The sequence below is a fragment of the Polypterus senegalus genome, chromosome 3, assembly GCF_016835505.1.
Source record: "Polypterus senegalus isolate Bchr_013 chromosome 3, ASM1683550v1, whole genome shotgun sequence".
Lineage (NCBI taxonomy): Eukaryota > Metazoa > Chordata > Cladistia > Polypteriformes > Polypteridae > Polypterus > Polypterus senegalus.
In genome coordinates, this window is record NC_053156.1 from 290,886,627 (window position 1) to 290,905,909 (window position 19,283).

The 19,283-nt window shown below is 43.2% G+C and overlaps 1 protein-coding gene across 3 annotated transcripts in view; it reads left to right on the forward strand.

Moving 5' to 3' along the window:
- The first annotated feature begins 810 nt into the window (after window positions 1-810).
- Window positions 811-19,283, forward strand: part of LOC120526305 (CMRF35-like molecule 3) — a 60,564-nt gene continuing 42,091 nt past the window's right edge. The window contains exons 1-4 of one of the 3 annotated variants that reach the window (XM_039749432.1): window positions 811-1,085; window positions 13,630-13,965; window positions 15,092-15,172; window positions 17,807-17,905. In XM_039749432.1, coding sequence (XP_039605366.1) covers window positions 1,046-1,085; window positions 13,630-13,965; window positions 15,092-15,172; window positions 17,807-17,905 — 556 coding nt within the window. In that variant the 5' untranslated portion in view covers window positions 811-1,045. The remainder of the gene's footprint in view (window positions 1,086-13,629; window positions 13,966-15,091; window positions 15,173-17,806; window positions 17,906-19,283) is intronic. The other 2 variants (XM_039749433.1, XM_039749434.1) reach the window with 2 other exon arrangements.

Below are 19,283 nucleotides of genomic sequence, written 5' to 3' on the forward strand. Positions count from 1 at the left end.
TTTAAAGGATTTATTCATTAGATTTTTATCCCCCTGGACACTCATTTTGATGGATTATTTATTGAACCTGAGGCACTGCACTGTTTGGGCACTGTTTGTTGTTTTAATAAAAGCACTTTGGCACTTTTTGGATATATCCCCTAACTTCAAGTGAGATCTGTCCTCATTTGTCAGCTCATCTTGGTTATAACTACCGACGGTGTTGAGGTTCAGGGATCCCATAAGGACATTGGGACCATGGAGAGAACCTGCATCGTCACAAGGGTGCCAGTCCATCACAGGACAAAGACAGACACACACACACACACCAAACACACACTCACACCAGTGCCAACTTAGCATCACCAGTTCTTCAGACAGTGGGGGTAACCTAGGCAAACTTGAGGAAAAAATGCAACCTGCACCCAGGGAGAACTTGGGTTGTGCACCCTGGTCTCCTTAACGCAAGGCGGAAGCAGCACCACTGTGCCACCCACAGAGGAAGGTGCCACCACCAAACCTTCATGAAAAAGAGTGGATTAGAGTTTTACAGAAGATATCCATTTTCAACCTTCTCTTTTTAAAAAAAATAATATTTTTACTTGTACCACAAAATTATAGTTTTGGCAAAAAATCATAATTGAGCAACATTGAAAATGTAAGTAGAGCGAGAGATTTTACACACACCTTCTCACTCTGCCCAAACTCCCATGTTGGAGGTGCTATCAAACATCTGCTGAAGGAGAAGCTCCCAGGGAACAGGAAGGAAACTGGCCTGATGATGGAGCGGCGGGTCGGCCGTCTCCCCCTTACAGCTCTTCAAGTTGACAGACCGGTCCGAATCGGACAAAGGGAGGAAGTGAAGGGTCTGCCTCTGCTCCGTCTGCGTAACCTGCCACCGACGGGGTCCTGGAAGGGTGACGAGACAAAGACGTGGCCGGTCAGACTGTCGAGCTGCACTGGTTAGCAGACTGGTACTTGGATTTCCAGACAGTTGGGGGTCGGGGGTACACAGGAGCAACATCAAGGGTCTAATCTGACTGACGGCTGTTGGGGAGACCTGGACATGAAGTGGGCACGGCTGCTGCTCGTCTCTGTCGTCTCAGGTAGGACAGCTACAGTACTTATGTTGTTCATTGCCAAATCCTAACCTGGAGCCATTTAGACTAGAAAATTGTGCTTATTTGTGAGCGGGAAGCAGGAAGCAACTGGAAAGCTTCAAGTTCAGGATGAGAATTGCAGTTCAGTTCAGTTTTATGGTGTACTGTACAGCGAGGAGTATTTGTTACTTATCCTGCTCCAGCAGAAACATTTCATGATTTAATTAAAGGATCTATCCTTCTGTTTTCTGAACCACAGTACCATACTGGGTTGTCGGAGGTCCAAAGTCAGCAGCTCTGGGCACAAAGGAGTTGTCAGTCCTGGATAGGGACACTGGACTCACCCGCATGGGGACAATTCACTGAGAATATTGGTGAAAACCAGACGCCGTGATGATATAAAGTCCAGTAATAAGAGGACAATACAAATATTCTGTTTGGTTTCTGGCCAGGGTCAGTTCTCCTCTTGCCCACACTGCTATGAATTTAGCCACTTGCTCCGTGCCACCTTGAATTGGACAAGCATGTTAGAATAACAGATGTGTTTACGAGTGGGTCAGTCAGTCGAGCTCCTTACGCTTTGTCTACTCAGTTTGTGTTTTCTTTCCGACGTTTCCTTCCCTCTTTCCTTCCTCTTCACTGTATGGAGACTCTGTATGGGGGAAGGTGGAATGGTGGGACTCAGAAGAGCCTAACAGTCACTAAGTTGGTTGTCCTCCTATGCTCTTTGCCCCAGAAAGCATTTTCTTCTAAACACTCCATCCAGTTCTATAAAGAGCATTTTTGCGAGCTCATTATGGATGGAGAGGAGTGGCACAATGGCAGCCGACATCCCAATAAAGGATGGAGCACAATGGACCAATGCAGTGACCTGGGCTCAAGTGTCGTCTTCCATTTTGATTGGAGTTTGCATGTTCTCTCTGTGTCCATATTGAATTTCTTCCAGTTGTCCAGTTTTTCTTAAAGTATGATTCTGGTATTTTTCAAGTGGACGTTATTACTTCACAGACATAATATATATATGTATTTGCCACACAAAATTGTGTTCTAAAGTCAATTGCTTTCTATAAATTTAAAAAAATATATATCTTTCCTAAACTGGCACAGAGGAAAATCTTAAAAACTTAAAATAAAATGCATTCATTTTTCAGTTCATGTTCATCCATCCATCCATCAACCTGCTGAATCCGAGCACAGGGTCATGGGGGTCTGCTGGAGCCAATCCCAGCCAACACAGGGTGCAAGGCAGGAACCAAATTTCCAATCAAGGTGCCAACCCACCGCAGGGCACACACATCAAGCCCAATTTAGGATCGCCAAAGCACCCAACCTGCAGGTCTTTGGACTGTGAAAGGAAACCCACGCAGACACGGGGAGAACATGCAAACTCCACGCAGGGAGAACCCGGGAAGTGAACCCAGGTGTCCTAACTGTGAAGCTGCAGCGCTACCACTGTACCACCGTGCCACCCCACTTCGTATTTACAAACTGTGAAAATAATCAAATCCCAATTAGCATAAACCAAATAAATAAATAAAGAGTGATTAATTAATTAATTCCTTTTGTAATTTCTACTGTGCTTGAGCATGTCTGGTCATTGTCATTTTCATGAACTGAGACATGCAAAGCTGATCACTTATATGACAAATGTTAGGGAGTAACAGAAATGGAAGGCAAACATTATCACAGCAAGTGACCATATAGGATATCAAGTGAATGTTTCCGATCTGATGGTAAATTACATGGTGGCCAGATTTCCAAAGTCCTAAACCTGGACACTTACGTAATATTTATGCCCACCATGAAGCCATCCTTCACTGAAAAAAAGGGACATGGCAGGTTGTTACATTTACAAGAATGTATTTACTTTATGTTATATGTATTGTTTATGTTTAATTTATGGAATCTTGTGGGATGTGCAATATTAAAATTGATTGAATCTTGTTTGATATGCAATATACTAATTTCAGTCATTTAGGTAGAACTCAAAATAGTTATATTTAGTCCTCACCGGAAATTAATACGCGCCAAGCGGCTTTACCCTCAGCAGAGGTTGGATAACTTGGCGGCAAAGTCACGTGACTTTCAAAGAACCAACAGGTTGTTCGTTTGAGTTATTGGCGCTGGTTAAGAGCAAAAAGTTTGTGGAAATAAAAGTAAAAAAAATAAAAACACACACACAACGAGAAATATTCAGATATTCATTTAAAATACTTAATCATACAGACTAACGTTACTCCGTTTTGCGTTTTTTGCATTTTCTTTTAATTTTTTATTAAAGCACCAGAATTAAAAGCTTTTTAAAAACAACTAAATATTTCAATCAAGGTCAAAACTGAAATCCGTTTTTTTTTTTGTACATCACTCTATACTTTCATTTGTATTGAATGAGTATGAATTGTGCGGCACAACAACAACATTTATTTCTAGAGCACATTTTCATACAAACAGTAGCTCAAAGTGCTTTACATAATAAATAATAGAAAAATAAAAGACACAATAAGAAAACAAAATAAGTCAACATTAATTAACATCGAATAAGAGTAAGGTTCAATGGCCAGGGGGGACAGAAAAAACAAAAAAAGTCCGGACACCCGGCTTTGCTTCCCGTGTTCTCCCTCTGTGGAGTTCTTTTATTTACATGAGCCATGTTTATTTAACATAAGTAATTTAACAGACAATTAAAAAGTTTCATTCATTCATTTTATTTTAAAATATGTTGTTTCAGAATTTTAATAATCTAGTGCATTAAGCATAATGAAATTATTTTTGATAAAAACAATTTTATTATTATGTGCAACCGATGTACATATTTTTTATTTTAATCTGGCATGCCATTTTGTTCAGTGATTTGTTTAATCACAGCTTTATCTCATTGTCGTCACAATGGGATCAGGAGACAAAAAAACTTTTACAAATTAATACATAGGAGTCCACTCAGTGCTTGAAGTGGAAAGAAATAAATGGCAGTGCTGTTAGTTATTACGTCGTCCTCAAGTTTTTGATGAAGCTTTCCACATCGGACTTTTCTGTGCGTTATTACTGGTATATTAAATGGTGGGGTGGACTTATGGGGTCTTGTGCCCCCTGGAGTTTCGTGAATCTAAATATATTGTAGGAATGCTTGTGTCGGCTGAGCAATGTTTTATGAGATGGGCCGGGACATTTTGATATTCTTTAATTATTTATCGGGACACATAGCCTGAAATCAGAACTGTCGCTCTCAGTGGGACGTCTAGATACCCTTTAATAGTGTCAATGAAATAGTGAATCATGGTAAAGTGCAGGTAATTGAGCTATGGGGTTGGTTTGTATCAGATTAATACTGAGTAAATGTGTATTTGCTCTGTGCACAGCATTCAACTCGCCACAGGATACCTCATTCATATCTATATAACGTTTTGGTTTCCATGCCTGCATTTTATACTTTTGCGGTTAGGAAAATCATTTCACTTACCTGTAAAGACTTAAAGCATCCTGTGTGGACTGAGGTGCTGATGTGCCGCTCCTCTTCTATTTGCGCTCAAACAGCTGAGAAAACTTCAAAAAGCAGACACAACTTGATGACGTAGAGGTTTCCCCGCGCGCGCCCCTCTCGAATCGCCGATGGACGTTTGTCATCCCGGGTGCGCGCAAGCAGCCACAAACAGCGACTTTCTACCTGCGCACGCAGCTTTCACCGATTGAAGGAGAATAAGGTATACATTATAAAAAATATTCAAGTTCTTGTGACCGCTGTCAAGATAAAGATTAGATTTTACAATTCAGGTGCCTGTGCCAAAGGAAATAAAAGAAGTCGGAGTTAAAAAGTAGATAAAAAAAACGAAATTTTTGAGACCAGTGCAATACAAGCCCTGCTGGATGTTGGACTCTTCGGCCGCTAAAGTTTTTCATTGTAACCCTTTTCTTAATTAGTGACCTGGTTTTGCTGCTAATTAACTTCTTTTGAATTCATTTTAATTGACTTGCTCTTGGAGACTCAGACCCCTTAATTGTTTCTTTTTCCTTAATTAGCAGCCAAACAATAATGAGATACAAAATGAGCCAAAACAGGACCATCAAACTGTGTTCATCATACAATACTTGATAACAAGGAAAGATGAAGGTCTCATGTTGATCTGCTCAGGTCCACAAAACATTTTCCCAGTGCTCTTAGAAAAGAGAAAATTAACATTTTCAGAAATGTCTGCTATTGCACCACGAGAGCAGCAACAAGCCACAGAATTAAAGGACGGGTTTAATTAACAATAAGAATTGGCACCTCATTAGCAACTGGTTAGAGTGAAATTGTTTGGAGTTTGAGGCCCTGATTTAGTTGGTCTTCTGTTCCCTCACTTGCTTCATGTTTCATTTCTGTTTGGGTGCCATTTAAGGAAAGAAATGAAGCAATTCAGAGGAACGATGAAGAAATCAAGGGAACAAATCTTAAAAAAACAAGTCAACTAAAATTAATTCAAAAGAAGTCAATTAGCACCAAAAACAGGTCACTAGTTAAGAAAAGGGTTAGAATGAAAAACTGCAGCCATGGTGGTCCTCCAGGACCAGACTTGGCGACCTTTTCTTTAGAGGCCTGCTTAGAGGAGCCAGTCTTCTAGAGGCGCTTTTCCACTGCATTGTACGGCACGACACGGTTCAGTTCAGCTCACTTTTGGGGGGTTTTCCACTGGGAACAGTACCTGGTACCTGGTCCTTTTTTTAGTACCACCTCAGCCGAGGTTCCAAGCGTGCCGAACCGTTACCAAAACGTGACGTATAAACTCTGCTGGTCACTGGTTGGCCGGAGAAAATCATCATTACTGCGTCACTGAACTTGCGACACGAGACACAACAGACCCGCTAGATTTTTAGCACAGCCAGCGAAGGTTCGGACACACCATTTTGTTTTAACCAAAAATGGCTGTTTCGTGGTCTATTGAGGAAGTACAGATGTTCCTCTCGTTGGTAGCCGAGGAGCGGATCCAGCGAGAGCTGGATGGGGCGACGCAGAATGAAAAAGTTTTTCAGGAGGTCGCTAAGCTCTTGGGCGCACACGGCTCCTTTGTTATGTTTGTTTGTGGCGCGTTTACGATGATGTCACGGCAGTAGAGCCGGCGCAACTATAACGACACGTGAATAATCCCGCCCACTCTAAAGCGGTACTAAACTGCAGTCGAAATGCAAACTGAGCCGAACTGAGCCGAACCAAGGTGAGCTGTACTGAACCGTGCTGTGCCGTACTATGCAGTGGAAAAGCGCCATAGGAGGGCTACATCGGCTAGAGATGCCAGCTGATCCAACTCCTCCAGCTCAGGGTCGCTGAAATGGAGGTTTAGGTGACTGGCCTGCATTGTTGCAGAGAATTGGTGGACCTGGCCGAAGTGTCCTTTAGGGCCAGTTAATACTTCACGCTCAGAACGTATACGTGCACACATCATGACTGTCATGCACTCCAGGTGTTCTTTTGACATGTCCTCTGAGAAGGTCCTCAGAAATTAACGCGACGCGTGCACGAGTTGCAGTACCAGCAAAAAGTCCAGTGTGATAAAAGTCGGTTTGTGACGTCAGAGTCTCTGTTTACTATCTACATGTGACAGAAAGTCGCTACGCAGATCCTATGAGATTGATGTGCGTTGTAACAAAGGACCACTATATCTTTAGTATGTTCAGGACTTATTGTGTTCACTCCGGAGTGTCGATCAGGACACTGGTAAATGATGCAGAGAATTCCACACAGCAGCTTAGATTGAAATTGAACTCATTTATTTGGAGATATACACCTGTACTCGAATAGGTATAGGTGGATTTGTATGTGTGGTCTACAATAAAAAAGAATACATAAAACTTATTGATAAAGTACCCAAAGTCCACTAGATGGCAGTATTGCTGAAATTAAGCACTAGCTTACCGGCAGTATAGAATCCAAATCAATAACGTAATCAGTACATGTAAACGACTTTACGTCTTAACATATAAAAAACATAAAATACAAGTAAAATGCAAACGAACCCACCTCTGGTCATCAACGCACACTTATCTTAACTCGGTACACTGCTGATTCTTACTTATATCAAACAAATGCGGAATTGACTATTGCGGCACTCGTGCACCTTATACGCTTTTTTAACATCCCATAATAGACACTCTCGTGCCTGCTGGGAGGTGCACCTTTTAATGTGATCCGTGTCTCTTTATAATTAATATCTCTCTAACATGCGTGCTTTGATGTTTGGTGAATAGTTCAACGTGGAGAAGCAAAATGCAGACACACAGATGCATTCGTGGTGCTTTTATATTCCCCCATGTAATGACACGATACATTTTAAAGATCTCACATACTATCTTCTGTGCTGTCTTTTTTTTTTTTGCACCTTCACAACAGCATCAGAATGTACCGCGGCATATTTGAGCCACAGAGAAAAGAATTAAGAGCATGGAGAAAAGGTGTATTTTGTGATTAAAGTGGAAATTTCGGCATTAATCTCAAAATGTCCACTTTATCCTCGTAGTTTACTTTATCATTAAAGCAGACCGTCATAAACATCGTCTTAAAACCGACGCAATTGTTAATGGCTACGAGCTTCTGGGGCTTCCTCCTGAGCTGACAGCAGCCATCACCACACAGAACACATTACATTTATGATATTCCAGCTCTCCGCACATTTAGAATTCTTAGATTTATACTTGATATCAATTCCATGATAAAATGCATTAAATGTATGTTACATTTTACAGATAAGTCATTGATAATAATAATGAATACTGTTAATAATTACACACATGGGGGTGACACGGTAGCAGAGCGGTAGGAGTCACGTCCCTTGTGCTCCCTGCCTGGGTTTCCACACTGTGCTCCGGTTTCCTTCCAAAGACATGAAGTTTTGGGGATTTGGTGACGCTAAAATGACACCATTGTATGTGTGTGCTTGTCTTCACCTTGTGATAAGCTGAGGACCTGTTCAGGGATTTTGTTTCTTTCTCGTACCCGATGCTTGCTGGAATGGTCACATCCCTGGATCGATGGATGTAATCATTAAACATCCTTTTCAGAGATATCGTGGCACGGTGTCCTCGGAATTTAATGGGCGTTTCAGGCAATTCACAATACAGTGAAGCCGAATGTTTCCTCACCGTGATGATATCTCGCACTGCCACCTTGTGGAATCTTCCAGATTTACGTACGGTGCGAACAGTAAAAGGCTTGCATAGCAGTAGCATCTATTGGAGCATGTGTCGCATCGCGTGAAGTATAAACCTGGCCTTAGAGAGATAGTGTGCACCCCTAACGGCTGGTTTATACTTCACGCTCAGAACACTTATGCACGTGCTTCATGGATGCCACACGTTCCCTTTGTTGTTCCTCTGAGCACTTCATCAGAAATTAATACGACGTGTGCGTGAGTTGCAGTACCAGCAAAAATATGGATGGCATGTGTGTTCAGATTTTGGTACATGACGTCAGCATCATTGTTTACTATCAACAAGTCACACTGCATCTCCAACTGGATCAATCTGCAGGCTCTGATGTTTGATGAATGGTGTCATGCGGTGAAGCAAATCATCAAACTTAAATGCTGACATGCGAATGTGCTTGTCTTCATCCATTTCTCGCATAGGCAATACAAGCATTGCATATTCCCCATCGTAATGACTCGATACATTTAAAGGTCTCACATACCATATTCTGTATCGCTGTTGCCATCTTTTTATATTTTTGATTTTGCACCTTCACAACAGTATTGGAATACAAAGAATTTTTATTTTTAACATCTTTGTCCCTCAACTCACAACACAGCAAAACTGGACTTTTTTCTCACAGTGATGATGTCTCACAATGCCACCTGGTGGAATCCTCCATATTTACTTAAAATATGCATGCAAGTATAGTCAGTACACTGTTTTCATAGCAGCAGTGTCTTCAAGGGCACAGATCGTGTAGCGTTAAGTATACCCTCAGCCTAAGGTGGCATGGGAGGAGACTCTAGACCAGACAGGTTGAGATAGGTGGTCACAAGGTGCAAGGTAAAGGGTACACTCCATCTGGGGGCATCAACCTCAGAACTGGAAGTGTCAAACCGTTTTCAGGTCCTTGCAGAACTGGACGGTGTCTCTGAAGATTCTAAGGTGGTAGGCAGGCATGAGGAGCCCCAATGGGCCACCTCAAAACCAGTTCCGAGAAAGAGAGAGGTAGTGGTAGTTGGAGACTCAGTCATTAGGAGGATTGAAGCACAGGTTTGCTCCAGAGATAGAGAGTCTCGCATAATGTATTGCCTTTCGCTGCCCAGGTGTGAGACCTCCCTGGAAAGGTTGATAGGCTCTTGGCTCATTGTCCATGTTGGAACAAGTGACGTACATAAGATCAGTCTGTCAGTCCTGCAATCCAAAGTTAAAGAGCTAGGTGCCAAGGCTAAGGAGTAGAACTGACAAGGTAGTCTTCTCTGAAGTTCTGCCTGTGCCACAGGGCCAGTCTAGGTAAGTTTGAGGAGATCAGAAGGCTTAACACGTGGCTCAGATCTTGGTGTAGGGTAGAAGAATACAGATTTATAGGGCACAGGGACTCTTTCTGGAACAGATGGGACCTGTTCCTCCAGGACGAGTTAGATCTGAACTGGAGGGGCACCAATGTGTATCTTTACACAAAGAACGACAGACACTTGGAGTAAGTGACCCTTGTAGTGTGGTAAACAGGAAGACTTTAGGGACTTTCAAAACTTGACTTGATGTTTTTTTGGAAGAAATAAGTGGATAGGACTGGCGAGCTTTGTTGGACTGAATGACCTGTTCTCGTCTATAGTGTTCTAATGTTCTAATGAGAGTCTTCAAACGCTTCTTGAGGGAATCTTTAATTTGAATGGAGGTTGGCAGCTTGTTCCATCAGCAGGAGCTACAGATGAAAAGGCGTATGAGTAGGAAGTCGATGATTGTTTTTAAGTACGGTGTGATGGGGCAGGGAGTTTAGGACAGGCCAGATTTAGAACTGCACAGGAATGAACAAACAATACTGTACAATGATATAGAGGTTAGGAGAAAGAAAGAAAAAGAAAGCAAAGGAGAGGTGTAGCTGACTGGAAAATGTCTTTCTCTGCATTGTACAGTCAAGTTAGAGGCACGTGGGGCGAAACCTCTCCAGAAACTTTCCAGCAACAAAAAGGAAAAAAAGAACAGGGCGTCATATAAGTGGCTTCTCCCCTATGCCTATTAAATAATGAATTCATTGCAAATTATTGTAAACAAAACTATAAATACAAAATAAATAAAATAAAAATCATAAAAAGCTTGGGGAGAGCTGAAAACGCCGCCTACCCCATCCACCGTGCCAAGAAACATGGAGCATGCAGGTTGTGCGGTGTAACGCTAATTAATGCCCGTACTACAACACAATATACAATCGGTATACCACTATTTACAAGAATTAATTATTTTTGGGGAACTTCATAACTCAAACAAAACCAAATTAAAAGTAACATATTACACTTTGCTACAGAAGCATCAGGATTGTGAGAAAGATGTTGTGGCAGGAAGGAGGTAGGCAGTTGGGGAAAGAACCCCGAGTGGAGAAGTGGTGCTTCTGGGGTAGGGTTGCCCCGTGCTGAGCAATCAAGAAGCAGGAGTGACCTAATGGTCTAAGTGGGATACTGCTGAAAGCCAAAAGATGGCGACAGGAAAGAGGAGCAGAGCTCGTGGGGTTCCCCCGCTGAAGGTCAGAGGATGGTGGTGGGAACACAAGCCAGGATTAAAAAGGTTGACTCTGCCTGTCAGAGGATGTCTCCTCATGCTGAGGAGCCCGAAAATGGTGAGCTGACGAGGTGCTGTTTTTTTAAAGGACACTAGGGAGCTCTGCCCCTGCTCGCTTCGCTCGCCAACCCCCAGGCGGGTACTACACGCTAGCCACTTCGCGGCTCTGCTCTATTTTCTAGGGAATCGTTACATATGCATAATAGACCTGACTATTTTACATTACAGCGAGTAATTAACCATAGTAAAAAAAATAGTAAAATGTAATTGAAAGGAAATTATGTTTCATGTTGCATTAGAGGTATTTGTTGCGTTATACGTTTTCATTCTGTTTGGCTTTGAAATTAACACACAAATACTTTTTAAACTTACACTTTTACTGTAAAACTTCAGTTAAAACAATATTTGGAATGAACTTTCATTAATATCGCATTGAATTTTGATTCCGTGTTTGAACTTCCGTACATCGTGACAGCTGTGGTGGACTGCCGGCTTCATACTCCGGTCCTCACCCCCAGGCCACCAGGAGGAGCTCTCCCGACAGCAGGATCGTGCCCCGACTTCCAGCAGGGCTGTGTATAAACACTACAAGGTCCATGATGCCCTGCTGGATACTTTTGGGGCCGCTGGGAGTCGCTGTAAGGGGGCTCGTGGGCTCATATGTGCCCTATAACCCGGGAGTACGTCACGGTCACGTGACAGGAAGAAACGACGTGCTCTGTGTAAAGGACTGTTTACCCTGGCCCGGAAGGAATAAGGAACTGTGGACTGGTTGGGCAGGAACACCTCCGGGTCAGGGGCTATAAAAGGACTCTGGGAAAGTCCAGACACTGAGCTGAGCTGGGAGGTAGGAGGGCGAAGTGTCGGAGCGAGGAGGAAAGAGTATTTTTATTGTGTTGTGGTATAATTTGTGAGTAGTGTGGAGGGTGCTTTGTGCACATTATTCTTAAATAATAAAAAGTCTTGGACTTGTATCCGGTGTTTGGAGTGGTACCTGAGGGTTCAAGGGAGCACTAGCGCCCTCTACTGCCACACAACGCAATGTATAACCGTGCATGAGTGAATATCGTTTCTTTCTCTCTAATAAATAAACCCACTTTTTCAAATGTCTGTCCCTATGATTTGTTAATTGTCATAGCAAAAGCTATTCTAACAGGAAACTGTTAACATTTTAATACGAATGGCATATCAAGATCTCCTTTGGTCTCTAATGTTATCCCCTGAAGATGTACTACATTAACTTTCTTGTCGCCTGTTAAAATTTGACATGTCAGAATTGTTCGACCAATTTTGAACACAACTAATCTTATCCTATTGCATAGCCCATCATTCAGTCATAAATTACGCAATAACACTACGATACGTCCTTCTTTACAGTAATTCGGCCGATGGAAGATCTGATGGTGTTAACGGTTGTAGATATTCCACGGGATATTGTAAGTTGATGTTTTCATCTTTCACACCATCACCACCAACTGTTTCAGCATAGTCTACTGACTATGCCAATTTGCCAATTTGCTGTGTAACCGATCGACAATTGTCACGTTAATTAATTTGACTCCATCATTTCTCTGTGTGTGGTCCCCGGCCGGGACGCCCAGGAGGACCAAAGGAGGGCTTGTGCCTCCTCCAGACCGCGAGGGGGCGTCCGTCCTGGTTATGTTGGGGGCCACGGGTAGAGGGCTTGGAAGCCCAGGTGCCTGAGGAACCCTGGAGCCCAGCACTTCCGCCACACCAGGAAGTGCTGAGGGGAAGACTTTACGTGACGCCCGGAGAGCTGCCGGGAGGACAGCCGGCACTTCCGCCACGCTGGGGCGTGGCCAAGGAAGGAATGCCGGGAACACCTGGTGCTCATCTGGGAGTACTATATAAGGGGCCGCCTCCCTTCAGTCAGGGCGGAAGTCGGGTGGAAGAGGACGGAGCTGGAGTGAGGAAAAAAGGCACAGGACTGTGTGGCCTGGACTTTGGGGGATCGGTGCTGGAGGCACTGGGGTGTGACTGCACGGTAAACTTGTACATATTAGTGTAAATAAACGGTGTGTTGGGTGAAACAAAGATGTCCGTCTGTCTGTGTCCGGGCCAGCGTTCACAGGTGCTAGGATTGCTCATGTACAGATTTCTTCTGTTGATAACCCTTCATGATGAAATACTTCAATGAGATTTAGACATAAGAAGTCTTCTTTGATTGGAAACTTAAAGTGAGGAAAACACAAAAATGTATAAGAGCTGAGAGCGCAGGAACTGTTTCTGACAAAAGCATTCACATGAATGACAATTGAGGGGACTGCGGGCGTGGGCCGTTAACTGGAAATGGTGGAGAGGAGGGTGGGACTTGAAAAAATCTCTTGGCAATAGTCTTGTCTCGTCTCAGGAATGTCTTTTATAATAGAGAGACACAGAGACTTGTGGAAGCTGTTTGTGAATTTCCCCTTGGGATTAATAAAGTATCTATCTATCTATCTATCTATCTATCTATCTATCTATCTATCTATCTATCTATCTATCTATCTATCTATCTATCTATCTATCTATCTATCTATCTATCTATCTAAAGAGACAGATCCTGGCTGTGTTTTGGATTTTTAGCCTGTTTTTTGGATTATTTGTTTATTGATTTAACTTACAGCAAATACTGGCTTTATGGATTATTATTATGAATTTATTTACTAAGGAGTGACTGCACTGTATTTATTGCATGAACACTATGAATTAAAGCACTGAGAACCTTAACACACCAACCTTTGCTCTTTATGTGTCCTCACTGCCTAAGTCCGTCCTCGGTCATCCTCTTCAGAACATGAAAGTCAGCTTACTTATCTCTACACTTTTTTTTTCCCAGTTTTTTTCAGTGCCCGGTCCATTGAGACCGTCCAGATAAATGGAACAGAAGGAGGCAAAATACAACTTGAATGCAAATATCCCGCAAAATACCAGAATCAAGAAAAATACTTCTGCCGCCACCCTTGCAGAAGCAGCAGCGACGTCTTAGTCCGCACTATGAAACATGAAAGTGTGGAAACCAGAGGCAGATTTACCCTCTATGACTACACTTCTTATAATTACATCATCGTGTGGATGAACAATGTTCGGCTGATGGACTCCGGCAAGTACTACTGTGGAATTTCATTGTTTTTCCAGGATGTTTACATTGGAATGAACATTAAAGTACTTCCAGGTGAGTGGCGTGTCACAATGGCTTCCTAACCTCGAAAATGTCCTGGGATTGTGGGGCTTGTATGGTAGGAATAGTGACTTTGTGTAGGTTTAAGAGGAAATCTATACGTGAATCGTCATTTACCAAAGATCATTTGCTCAGACCAGATCTTGGGGGGCCTCGGAGGCATTTTGGCTATCACTTCTATCCATTCCCTAATTGAGAGTTGTGAAATATAACAAGACCTTTTTATATGCGTCAAGTTGAGAAGCATCTGGGGTCCTGACTGAAATGGAAACCACATACCTTAAACTTCAATAATCCAGCCTTTTGTGTTTGGTGGTCCCTCATATTCTGTCCTTCAGGTCAGGTCATTGTGACTGTCGGTGGGCTCCACACTCTTATGTGTCAACCAGCATTTGTTCTCTGGCCTATGTATGTATTTATCAGTTCTATTAGTCAGTCAGTCGTTTCCTAACCCGCTATATCCTAACACAGGGCCACGAGGGTCTGCCGGAGCAAATCCCAGCCAACGCAGGAACAAATCCTGGGCAGGGTGCCAGCCTACCACAGGGCACACACACACACACCCCAAGCACACACCAGGGATAATTTAGGATCGCCAATGCACCTAACCTGCATGTCTTTGGACTGTGGGAGGAACCCCACGCAGACACGGGGAGAACATGGAAACTCCACAACGGCAGGACCTGGGAAGCGAACCTGGGTCTCCTAACTGCGAGGCAGCAGTGCTACCACTGCGCCACCATGCCGCCCCCCATTTCTATTTATTATTTTTCTTGTATTTTTAAATATTATTATGGAAATGTTATTAATATGGTTTTATTTAAATTATTATTTAGCCACTATTGTTTGTGCACTTAAGCTACTGTTCTTGCATTTAGTCAGTGGAACACATAAAGTCGAGGCCATCATGGTGTCAATGATGCTGGGACCACCGTCCACCTTTACAGTGAAGGAGGTGGTCCCTGCTAGAGGCGCACAGATTGTCGTCTAGTGCAAACGTATTTCTGTACTGTATGTATATATAAAACAGAAATACAGTATATATTAGCTTGCTGTCATCATGTAATCTAATGGCTAATGCGGTGCTCATTTTTTCATAATCTTCTTCGTTCGTTCACAGGTTCTTCAGCAGCTGGAGTGACACGGCGCATGACTGCCACTCCACCTTCAGCAGGGACTACAACAACATCTCCTCCAACAGGTAACATGTCCATCAGCACCTCCAGGCTCACATTGTTGGGATGACAGTGGTCTTCATTGCTAAAGCAGTTTTTTCACAATTGGAAAGACAACTTAACCAGAACAAGGCCAAGGTTAGACACTCTGACTGCGAGGTTTTGTGGCTGTAGATTACGTTTCTTTTAGCAGTTGTTTTCATTTTGAGCCCCAATACTGTTTAGTTATGGTCGGTGCTGTCTTGCATTTTGGGTACTAGGGTTGCTCCAGCATTACTAGGGGCGTGCCAATGGAGGGCATGACCGCTGACCAATTATCTCCTGGCATTTAAAGTTTCCACACTGTTTTTGCCCTGTGCTTTGACCCTAAAACAAATGTTTCTTGGCATTCTGGCTTTGATCTTTACCCGTATTTTGGATTATGACTTTTGCCCCGTGTTTTTGTTTTTGGCCGTTAGTCTTCTGCTGTAGCTTTGCCTTGACTATATTCCTGTTCTCAGTCACTTTTAGTTTTTCTAGCAAAATCCAAACTTTTATAGCCCGCTTAGTCCTGAACAGGATCACGGGGGTTGCTGCAGCCTATCCCAGTTAGCATAAGGTGCAAGGCAGGAACAATCCATGGACAGTGCGCCAGTCCAACACAGGGTGAACACACACACACACACCCTATCCACACACTATGAACAACTTAATATCACCAATCCATATGTCTTTATACTGTAGGAGGAAACCAGGAACCCATGCAGACACACGGAGAACATGCAAACTTCACACAGGGAGGACCCAGGCAGGATGTGAACTGTGGTGTTCTTAATGCATGGCAACAGTGGTACCATTGTGCCACTGGCCTCACACTATCCATCCATTCATCCATTATCCAACCCGCTATATCCCAACTACAGGGTCACGGGGGTCTGCTGGAGCCAATCCCAGCCAACACAGGGTGCAAGGCAGGAAACAATCCCCGGGCAGGGTGCCAGCCCACCACAGGGCACACACACTAGGGACAATTTAAGATTGCCAATGCACCTAACCTGCATGCATTTGGACTGTGGAAGGAAACCCACGCAGACACGGGGAGAACATGCAGACTCCACACAGGGAGAACCTGGGAAGCGAACCCGGGTCTCATGACTGCGAGGCAGCAGCACTACCCACTGCGCCACCGTGCCAGAAATAAAATAAATGAACATAATAAAATAAAACAGAAGTCAGATTACATAATCCATCCATCCATTATCCAACCCGCTATATCCCAACTACAGGGTCACGGGGGTCTGCTGGAGCCAATCCCAGACAACACAGGGTGCAAGGCAGGAAACAATCCCCGGGCAGGGTGCCAGCCCACCACAGGGCACCTAACCTGCATGTCTTTGGACTGTGGGAGGAAACCCACTCAGACACGGGGAGGACATGCAAACTCCATGCAGGGTGGACCACCTCACAATATAGAACTAAATAAAAACACACAAGATAGTGCTGACCATAACTAAACAAAATGATGGCACCACCAGTGCAGAGCTTATTTAGGATTGGCAGCAGGCAGGTTTGAGTGTGAGGTGAAGACTTTTGGTGGGTGGCCTGGTGGGCGTCAAGAAGGGCAGCAAAGAAACCAAGAAAAACATCAGGGACAGACTGATATTCTGCAAAAGGGACAGGCATTGGACTGCTGAGGACTGCTGGGGGAAAAAGTCATTTTCTCTGATGAATCCCCTTTCTGATTGTTTGGGGCAACCGGAAAAAAGAAAAGGTGAGTGGCACTACCATCAGTCCTGTGTCATGTCAACAGTAAAGCAACCTGAGACCATTCAAGTCATGTGGGGTTGCTTCTCAGCCAAGGCAGTGGGCTCACTCACAAGTTTGCCTAAAAACACAGCCAGGAATGAAGAATGGGACCAAAAACATCCTCCGAGAGCAACTTCTCCCAACCATCCAAGAACAGTTTGGTGACCAACAATCCAGCATGATGGAGCACCGGGCCATAAGGCAAAAGTCAGAACTAAGTGTCTCCGGGAACAAAACATTGAAATTTGGGGTCCATGGCCAGGAAACTCCCCATTGAGAACTTGTGGTCAATCCTCAAGAGGCGGGTGGGAAAACAAAAGCCCACCAATCCTGATTATGCAAGAATGGGCAGCTGCCATCAGTCAGGATTTGGTCAAGAATTTGATTGCCAGCATGCCAGGGTGAATTGCAGAAGGGCCAGCACTACAAATATGGACTCTGTGCATAAACTTCATGTCATTGTCACTAAAAGCCTTTGAAACTTCTGAACTGCTTGTAATTCTCCTTCAGTACACCAGAGAAACATCTGACAGGAAGATCTAAAAACACTGAAGCAGCAAACTTGGTGAAAACCAACATTTGGGTCATTCTCAGAACTTTTGGTCACGGCTGTACAATTAAGTTAGTTGTCACCTGGCACTCCATGACACCATCCATCCATCACACGTCAAACCTGTTCAGTCCAGTTCTGAGGACTACCATCGTGCACCATTCAACTGCTGCCCACAGAGTATCCTCTGGTATTCTGGGTGATTGCTATCCTCAGTAAAACTGCTAGTCAGTCTCATGCTAAGCGTGTCTCCATGCAGCATTACTCAATAACAATTTAGTACAAACAAGAATTGTAATTAATTTTACTTTTTCTTTCCTTTGAGGTTTTTACAGTACACACACCCCGGTGTCTACAGTGGGTCCTCAGAGTGAAAGCACAACTGTGGGAAGTTCATTTGAAAATCCAGTTCTTGGCTGTTCAGGTAAATTTCATGCTGCAGATTCCTTTCTCAATATTTTCTTATCTATTTATCTATCCTGGAATTCAATGACCATGAAATTCGATGGAGTGCTTTGACTAAATAGACCATGTTTCATACCAAAGATTAATTGTGAAACTCGAAGCTGTAGGCATCATGTAACCTACAAAACTCCACTCAAAGTTGGTTAACCAGCAGGAGACAAAAGAGTACAAAAAAGATCAGAACAGTGTGAGGTCCTCAGTGGAGTCCCTTTAGGGGTCTGTCCAGAGTTACTTTTGGAGTTAAGTTCTGGTGGGATGTCACTTCGGGTGAAGGACCTGCAGAAGAGGAGACAAGGTTGGGTGGACACAGAAGTCCTCTACTCTCTTCTTGAAGCTTGTTATTTGCCATTCAACTGTTTCACCTACTGAAACCTTGTTGTGACTTCTAGTTTGCCTGAAGTCAAGTTCTTGTCTTCTAGGTCCAATACCTGAGACTGCAAGTAGCCGCAGCAGGGCTGATACATATGGAGGAATATTTCGGACAAAATGAAATAAATAAATAAATGCGTAAATAAATAAAAGTACTGTGAAATGTGAGCATAAATAAATAAATGTGTCATGAAATGACAGCCTTAATAAATAAATATGTCATGAAATGAGAGCATAAATAAATAAATGTGTCATGAAATATGTTTTTCGTTGCTTATTTATTTATTTCATTTTGTCCGTAACATTCCTGCAAACCGTCATGAAATACGGCTTGAAATAAAACTGTCACTTTCACTCATCAAAGTTGAGAGGGTGGGCTCTAACACGCCCTCTAGTTACTGATTGGTGAATCGATAGCACAAGAATTAATTAGAAAAATGCTTACTACTGCCGATGAAATGGATTCTGCCGAAGATATTACGTATATTTTAGAGAGAATTGAAGATTTATCGGAAGAAATTACAATGTTGGCGGCCCTTTTAGAACTGAGTATTTGACCCTTGTTTTACGAGTAGAAAGTCAGTTGCATATTCGCAGCTACTTTTTCAAACAACTGTACAGCTCTGATCAGTGGTAAAGTTGTTCAGTTCAAAATATTAGGTGGAGCTGCTTTGGGCATTCCATGTCAAAGTACCTAAACTAATACAGCCGTTGCAGCTTACCGTATATCAAACTGGCTCATTCGTCTTGTGATCGTCTTCTCTGATACATCATACAGATCTGCAATCTGTCGTACTTTTAAACCGCATAACAGAAGGTGTTCTATTGACTCAGCTGGAATGTCAAAGGATGGACATCCAGAGCAGCGAACTGCATCACCTGAACTGCAGTGTAGTAGAGTCCGTTCCACCTGTTCTTCGATAATTTCAAAAACAGTTTCATCTATATCGGAGTCTAAAAGGGCCGCC